This window comes from Nuphar pumila, chromosome 5 (assembly GCF_984573655.1).
Source record: "Nuphar pumila chromosome 5, dmNupPumi1.hap1.1, whole genome shotgun sequence".
NCBI classification, from domain to species: Eukaryota; Viridiplantae; Streptophyta; class Magnoliopsida; order Nymphaeales; family Nymphaeaceae; genus Nuphar; species Nuphar pumila.
The window spans coordinates 8,644,786-8,652,920 of NC_143253.1; the positions used below are offsets into that span (position 1 = coordinate 8,644,786).

General features: G+C 37.7%; 1 protein-coding gene across 7 annotated transcripts in view; it reads right to left on the reverse strand.

Annotated features, from left to right (window-relative positions):
• Positions 1-7,878, reverse strand: part of LOC149836674 (RNA helicase family protein) — a 307,604-nt gene extending 299,726 nt beyond the window's left edge. For 6 of the 7 annotated variants that reach the window (XR_016431827.1, XM_090005514.1, XM_090005516.1 and 3 more), the window contains exons 1-6: positions 7,516-7,878; positions 5,996-6,095; positions 5,330-5,523; positions 4,743-4,796; positions 4,579-4,629; positions 690-843 (exon numbers count right to left, since the gene is read on the reverse strand). Coding sequence is in view for 6 of the 7 variants with exons in the window: in XM_090005514.1 (XP_089861640.1) it covers positions 690-843; positions 4,579-4,629; positions 4,743-4,796; positions 5,330-5,523; positions 5,996-6,095; positions 7,516-7,809 (847 nt within the window). In the remaining variant the exon portion in view is untranslated. The remainder of the gene's footprint in view (positions 1-689; positions 844-4,578; positions 4,630-4,742; positions 4,797-5,329; positions 5,524-5,995; positions 6,096-7,515) is intronic. The other variant, XM_090005515.1, reaches the window with a different exon arrangement.
• Between the last annotated feature and the right edge of the window lie 257 nt (positions 7,879-8,135).

Here is an 8,135-nt window from a genome sequence, read left to right on the forward strand (position 1 = left end):
GCCGTGTTGTACAACATGGACATGGGAATAATCCCATATCAAATAGAAGATAGAAGGAAGGCCCTCCCACATGTTATAGAAGGGCAGGTCTCCCCCCTCTTTCCTGCACCTCATATGTGCTTGCCCCATATCACATAGGGTGGCAGCCTTTTTAATGCCTCATTAAAAAAAGAGGAAAAAAAATACCTCCACCTCATATGTTTCTGCCCCATATCACGTGGGATGGAATTCTTGTTTGAATGCCTCTCATATTAAAAAAAAAAAGGAGAATAATTTTCATAGAGAACTTATCGTGTTTTTTCCGAAAAATGCAAAATATTTAGTTTAAGCAGTATATTCAATACCTAGTTTTATCACGTTTAATTTGTTTCATCAATATATTGTGTTATTTTCGTGATAAATTCAAAAAAAAATGCCAATATTTGTGACTATGGTTAATTCCCATATTGACCCATGTGGAGAGCTATGACCTTACATTCATCTAGTTCAATTTTGTCTCATTTTTCTTGCTTCCTTTGTTTTCTCTTTATATTTTTTGTTTTCTTGGTGTTGTCTCAGTTTTTCTGTTTTTGTTGCTTTCTCAGAGACCCTTTTTTACTTCAAGTGGAAGTTCTTTTGAAGAAAAAAAAACAAACAAACAAACAAAACTAAACAAGGCACATCTAGTCAACGGAACCAGAGATGAAAACCTAGAGAGGACATCTCATGTTTAAGTTTACGGATAAGCTGGCCTGCCAGTTCTTGCTTTTTCTTGTCACCCTTTGCCTTGGCTTCTAAAGCTGCTAATCTTGCATTCTGAAATTCCTTGGCAATAGAAGAAGCATGGGAGCTGGGATCAATAACCTAGCAAAGTTCCAAGGACATAACATCAGCAACAAAACAAACAACATCAGTAACAAAACATACACTTAAGGTAAAGCACTCTGCAAGATGGACCTATCATATGCTACTTGGTCGAATAAGATTGAAGCACCATTATCAAGAGAACACAGATATAAAACTGTTATTGCTTTAGTCATATAATATGATCAAGTCTGTGTGCATCAGTAATAACGTATCTTCAGCCAAAAATTGAAGAACTATAATATTGATGATAACAACTATCTCAATAGAAGCTGGTAACAATCAAACTTTTTGAAAATTGAAACGGAATGTTTCAAATGAAAGCTGTTCCCAATCTGTTATATGCTTGGAAGCTGTTTACAAAAGATGTCATTTGTTGGAGATAAGAGGCAAAGAGATGGGAAACTCCATAGAATTGTAGATGGGTCTCTGACAGCATCAAAACAATTTTTATTAGAGCAAGGTGTTGAGAAAGAGGAACTGGGTTCTTTTATAAGTAGGAAAAGAGGAAGTACAGTAAATGGGAGTATTCAATAGAGGAGGCCCTGCCCTTTATTGACTATAGTGCGGACATTGGTTACTACTTCATACATATCCTTAATTATACTAATGTACTTGAGAGAAACACCTTTCTTCATCATTGTCCACCAGAGAACGTCCCTAAGTACTCTATCGTATGCCTTCTCCAAATCAATAAAAACCATATGCAAATCTTTGTTCCTCTCTCTATTTCTCTCAATAAGTTGTCTAAGAAGATGTATAGCTTCCATAGTTGATCTTCCAGGCATAAAACCAAATTGATTCTCCGATATCATGACAACCTTCCTCAACCTAGACTCAATCACCCTCCCCCAAAGTTTCATAGTATGACTCATGAGTTTTATACCACGATAGTTTGTGCAATCTTGTATATCACCCTTATTCTTATATAGAGGCACCAAAGTACTCTTCATCCACTCATTAGGCATCTTATTTGTCCGCCAAGTCTTATTAAAAAGATTTGTCAACCATTCTAAACCTTTCTCTCCCAAGCATTTCCAATCCTCGATAGGTATACCATCTGGGTCAACTGCCCTTCTTGATTTCATTTTCTTCTCCGCCAAATTTGCAATGTTATTTAATTTATATTAAATTATATAGTGGTTATATGTGAACCACGGATGGGCCTTTTAAGAACAAGAGCATGTGTAGCTCATGAAGTAGTAAGTTATAAATGCATTGCAAAATTTTGTTATATTGCTTGTGAATTAATTATACTCTTAAATTTGATAAGGTCAAGGCTCAAAATTGTTATTGCATCTTGATTTGCATAATTGTTTTTGTGTAAAGAAGTCTTAATTGATTAAGAATGGCAAAAGAGTTTCTTCTTTGTGACCCTCTAAAAGGGTGAAAACCTTGGATGGTGGTTATAGGGGAATATGCATTGTTTTTCCCAAGAATCCGATGTGTGGTTTGCGTTACCGACCACAGTTGTAGAAAACTTTCGCCACTTTGCATGTGGATGATATTGTTAGACTCAGCTGCAGTTATTAGTATACCGAGAAAGTTGCAACAATAGATATTGATTTTCTTGTCGTCCCGGCACTAGGTGATGATTCTTAATGTTTCGATTGATGGTGATCATTCATACTGTCGGTCGATGAGCATGTGTTAAACCCAGTAAATAAAATATAAATTGTGTGTTAAAATACCAAGGAGAATTGCCTTGAACATTGAAAATTTGGCCAGCTTTGAGTATATGCGGGTTTTATAGTAAGTAGGAACTTAAATGTGTGTATTATGTAGAGACATGCATGCAAAAGCAATAATGATAATTGAACTTAAAAAAATTATTCATGCATGTTGCATTGATTAATGCATCCTTAAATGTTTAGTTGAGCATGAAATTGTTGGTTGATTGAATTGAACTGCTTATACTGAGAGCTTGCTCTGAATGTGTTGTTTGTTGAGCCCTCTTAAACTTATGTTTAATTCGATTTATACTAATTTTATTATTGTTGGATTTCGAGAAGATCTCGTACAAGAACTTTGGTTTTTACCCCGTTTTTAAAAAACTTTTTCAGGTACTAAAGCATAGTGGTGGAGGGACCAAAACACATGGAGGGAGCGAGGGTTATGATACGGTGGCTCAGATTCTGACTGTGTTCTATGCTTGGAATGATGGTTGAGTTGTGTATATTAAATATGTAATGTTCCTCGGGTCCCTGGAATATTTTTTGCAATGTTTTAAAATGATTTATTGATAAAACAAAATTTCCGCATTTTTTTGAGGGTCAATTTGGGGTCGTTGCACATATACTTTTTATAAAACATTTTTTTAATATTAGTAGTAATGTTAATAAGCTAGAGAACTTTTGCACACATGGACAATTGCTCCAACCCATTCATAATATCATATCTTCCATAAAATTTAAAAAAAACACGTTAAACATGTTAAGAAGCTAGTAGAAGGTTCAAAACAACAAAATGCTAGAACCTGCCTAGTGGCATTTCATAGTGTTAAGCTTAATAGGGGTATTTTGATGATTTCAGCATGAGTCAGCTGAGAAAATGTGCAGGTTCTAAAGTATTTTAATTCTTAGTATGGGTAGAAAATATGCAATTTAGCAGTCCAAATACTTCTTTGAATAATATATGTAATGTCAGGGGTATGGTTGTAATTCTACCAAGAAATCCTACTCATATACGATTCTAATATGAGATGTCTCATACTGCCAAAGGGCAAAACCCTTTTTTTTGCTGCAACCAGATTTCTCTTTTTTTCCTTCTCAAGTTGGCAGTGAATTTCCATCAACACAAACACATACATATGCACAGTCATGCATATATGCATGCATACACATATACACTGCATACAAACATACATGCTCTTGCATTCCCAGACCATTCATTCAGATAGTACCAAACCAAGGAACTCGACATTTGATTGTTCCTAGACAATGATCTAGCATCTCAAATCATTGTTGCTCGACCAGAGTTACCGAAAACGCCTAGGTAAGTGGAGAAGCGCGCTTCGAAAGTGCGAAACGTCATGCGCTTCCCCCATTTTTTTAATTTTTTTTGTATTTTATTTTTATTTATTTTTTATTTTTTCCCTTCCCCCTCGCTTCCTAGGTCGCTTCCGAGACGATTCCTGATTCGCTCCTAAGTCGTCCCACGCTTCCCGCTTCCTAAAATTTTGAAGGTGCCTCGCTTCCCGCTTCCTCAATTGGCAACCATGTGCTAGACATCATTTACTGTCACTAATTTGTGTGCTGGGGTAGCTCATAAAAGTTGTTGGACATCATCAATTGGTGGCATCAATGGAAAGGGAAAAATATGGGACCATATACTACAGCAACATCCAGAATGTTTGTGAAAACTACCATATCTTTCAAGTCATTTAGCATGAGATCAAGTTCAGAAGCTGGTGTCCAACAGAGAGGCATTTTGACAACATGCATGAACATCAAATTCATGTCAACAAATTTTCTTGGTATTCATGCTAGTATAGCTGGCAAAATATTCTACGCTACAAAATGCAGTCATGAGAACTGAGAAAAAGAAAAAAAAATAAAGAATCATGAAGAGAAATTACTTTTCCTTCTATACATTGCCCATACAAGCATTCCATTATAATTGAAGTATTAACTTGATTGTGTATGATTCTTTTAGAATACATTCTATTAGGAACAAATATACATCACAACTATAAAAACATTTCTTTCATTTAACCATCAGAAAACGAATGAGTACCTTTACAAGAGAATCCTGATGATAAGCATCACCTCTTACACCATCCTCATCCTGAGCCGAAAAAACAAATAAAGGGACTGCGTCATTCCCCCACATAGTAATTATGCCATGCAGAAAATGTTGTAATTTTCATATTTCTGTGATAAATAAAGCAAAGGTTATACCAGTATAGTCAAATCATTGTGCTCAGCATACTCTCCCAGATCTTCTTGTTCTTCCTGAATGATAAAATCCTTCTTATATTTCCTAATAAATTGTGTTCTTGCGTGTAGTAATAGGAATGTATGCCTTGTCATAATGAATATTATAAAGTTCAATGCAAATCAAAAGTCCAACCAAGTAGCATTTACTCATTTTGATTTTTCATCAAGAGAAAAGGCAAGGAAAAGATAAGTTAAGGCATAGAAACTACAAAGATAAGGGATCACCCGGAAAATCAAATGACAATAAATACGCCAAAACTTTTATATATATATATATATATATATATATATATATATATAAATAAAGAGTAAACTCTATCAGGAATGGAGGTCGGTTGCCAAATACCAATTTGAATACAATAAAAAACATCAATCTGCAAAGACATGTTTGATCAACTGACAAAACTTCCACAAAGATTGGATTTACTTGATATACCTCCTTGGTGCCTTGAACAATGGAATAAAGTAGTTACAGTTGCCATGGCAAAAAAAATAGATAAATCATTGAATACAGTAAATAAAAGTCAAAAGATTTTCCAGTGAGTGACCTCTTCTTGTTGCTTCACATATTGCCTTATCCAATCTGCTTGTGAAGGTTGAAGCAAAATGTCATCATCATCACTCCGCCGTCCTTTAACTCTAACAGGAACAACAGATGCCTCTTCAATGTCCACAGATTTATCATCTGACGGAACCCACTCATCACGTGTAGTGGATACAACATTTACAGATCCTTCCAAACCTGTGAAACATAAAACCATGGAAATCAGAGCAATCCTGCGAAGATGACCATTTTTTATGTAATTGAAGACAAACAGTATAGGCCCCGCAGAGTCGCAATGTCCAGAGGCCCTGCACATCATGAGTTCAATCCCCCTAGTATCAAACCTGTGACAGGCATGGAGCAACACTGTGGGGCCAGTCCACACTGCCAGGGTTTACCACTACAGTGTGGAACAAACTACAGAAGATCCTGGTGGGTTCCTCATCATTAAAAAAAAAAGGACAATCAGCATTGAATTTGTGACCCTGGCCAACAACTAAAAGGGATCACTAATAAAGCTTAAAGCACCCAGCAAACAAATTAGCACTACAGAACAGCATTCCATTAACATGAGCGCTCAGACCAACTAAGCTAGAATTGTAGCAATCAACTACAATTGGAGCTTGGAAGGAACAGTAACAAGTCAATTCAATTTGATGCTGCCACTCACATGAAGACGCTGATGTCCCACTTGAAAACTTCAATGGGAGCTCACTTCCAGGAACATGCAAACATAACCAGTCCAGAGCTGCCTCAAAAGTTGCACCATCCTATCAAAATAGATTAAATTAAGTAAGGTGGCACTAACACTTAGGATGGAAAAGGTTAAGATATGTGAATTATAGCAGCATACTTAAACGAAAGCAAGCAACAATACAAGTTTCCACACAAAAGGAAAAGAAACAAATGGCAGAGAAAGAAATGGCTTCTTTGTGTAAAGTAGATACATGCAGCTTAGCCTCCATAACAAACGGTTTCGCGTCCAGTAGGTATGGCTTGCTTGGGCTGTATAACAAGTAAACAGTGGAAATCACATTGCTTATAATGCTTTGTATGAATTTTAGCTTTTCCTAATGAAGTGGGAAAGCGAGTAGGAAACAACAACAAAAACTAGCAACAGGGCATAAAGTATGAATGAGAACAAGTGTTCACTTCACTGCTTGAAGTTGTAACAAATTCTACCCAAAATAATCGTTGTATAAGTAGATTTCATAATGAAACCATAAATTTAAGAGAACAAAGAGCATTTCTTTCATAACGAGAAAGACATCGACAATATCAAGGAAAAGACATTTACAGCATCAAGAAACTTCATTTTCATATAAGGATGGAAAAGGTTAAGATATGCGAATTATAGCAGCATACTCAAGAAACAACTTGCATCTGACGATTTTAAACGAAAACAGGCAACAATACAAGTTTCCACACAAAAGGAAAAGAAACAAATGGCAGAGAAAGAAATGGCTTCTTTGTGTAAAGTAGATACATGCAGCTTAGCCTCCATAACAAACGGTTTCACGTCCAGCAGGTATAGCTAGCTTGGGCTGTATAACAAGTAAACAGTGGAAATCACATTGCTTATAAGGCTTTGTATGGATTTAGCTTTTCCGAATTAAGTGGGGAAGAGAGTAGGAAACAAAAAAAAACGAGCAAAAGGACATAAAGTGTGAATGAGAACAAGTGTTCACTTCACTGCTTGAAATAAGTTCTAAGAAATTCTACCAAAAATATTCGTTGTATACGTAGATTTCACAATGAAACCATAAATTTAAGAGAACAAAGAGCATTTCTTTCATAACGAGAAAGACATAGACAATATCAAGGAAAAGACATTTACAGCATCAAGAATTCATTTTCATATTAGGAGAAGCACGATTTCCATTTCCAGAAGCGAGTTTCTCATAGAGATTCGAAAGTGTCAAAGAAAAGTGTGTCGTTTCATGCTTCCAATGTGAGTTTCCGATGTTTTTAAGAAGCTTCCAGTAACCATGAGAAGGTGCGTATAAACAATCGTAGAAAAATAACATATGAATTGATCAACTATCAATAAAATTGCTAAGCCGATGGTCCATAGTTCTATCGCTAGACGATTGCATTTACGCGGCGTGACAGGGGAAGCTTAAGCAAGATAGCTACGAATCAAGAAACGCCGAAGGATGAAGAAGAGGAAGAGGAGGCGAAGGGCAGTACACCGAGCGCGGAGAGGGCGCTTTCGATCTGTTCGGGCAGGAATCCCTCGCAGGAGAGCTTGTCGTAGATGGCGCGGAGCTTCTTGGCCTTCTGCTCTCTGGTCATGGAGGGCTCGCCAGGGGTCGCGGATGAAGGGAGCGATGATCGGCCGGAGTTGAGGAGGAGCTGGCGGATCCGCAGCTGATTCTCCGCCGATAGCTCGATCTTCGGGCCGCCGACGCCGCCCTTTTTGTTGCTGGAATGAGCGGACTTTGTCGCCTGCCCGGCCTTCTTCTTCTGGTGCTTCGGCGCCATTCTCCCCTTTCGCGCCTCTCTCTCTCTCTCTCTCTCTCTCTCTCTCTCTCTCTCTCTCTCTCTTGGGCGCTTTTCTCGGAGTTTGGAGGATTGGAAATTCGGAATGATGGCGGCTTCTTTTGTAGAGTGGGTTAGGCGGTGAGGCCGCGAGGAGCGTCGTTGCTACGGCACTGTAACGGTGGAAATAACGGTGTCAACGGGTCGGGTTTGGTTCGGACTCAGGTGAAACCTAACCCAGATCTGATTTGAGATGCTGGTACCGGGTCCGGACCGGGATCCATTTGAAGCACCATAAGAGAAACCATACTCGGATCCCATAAAGTTTA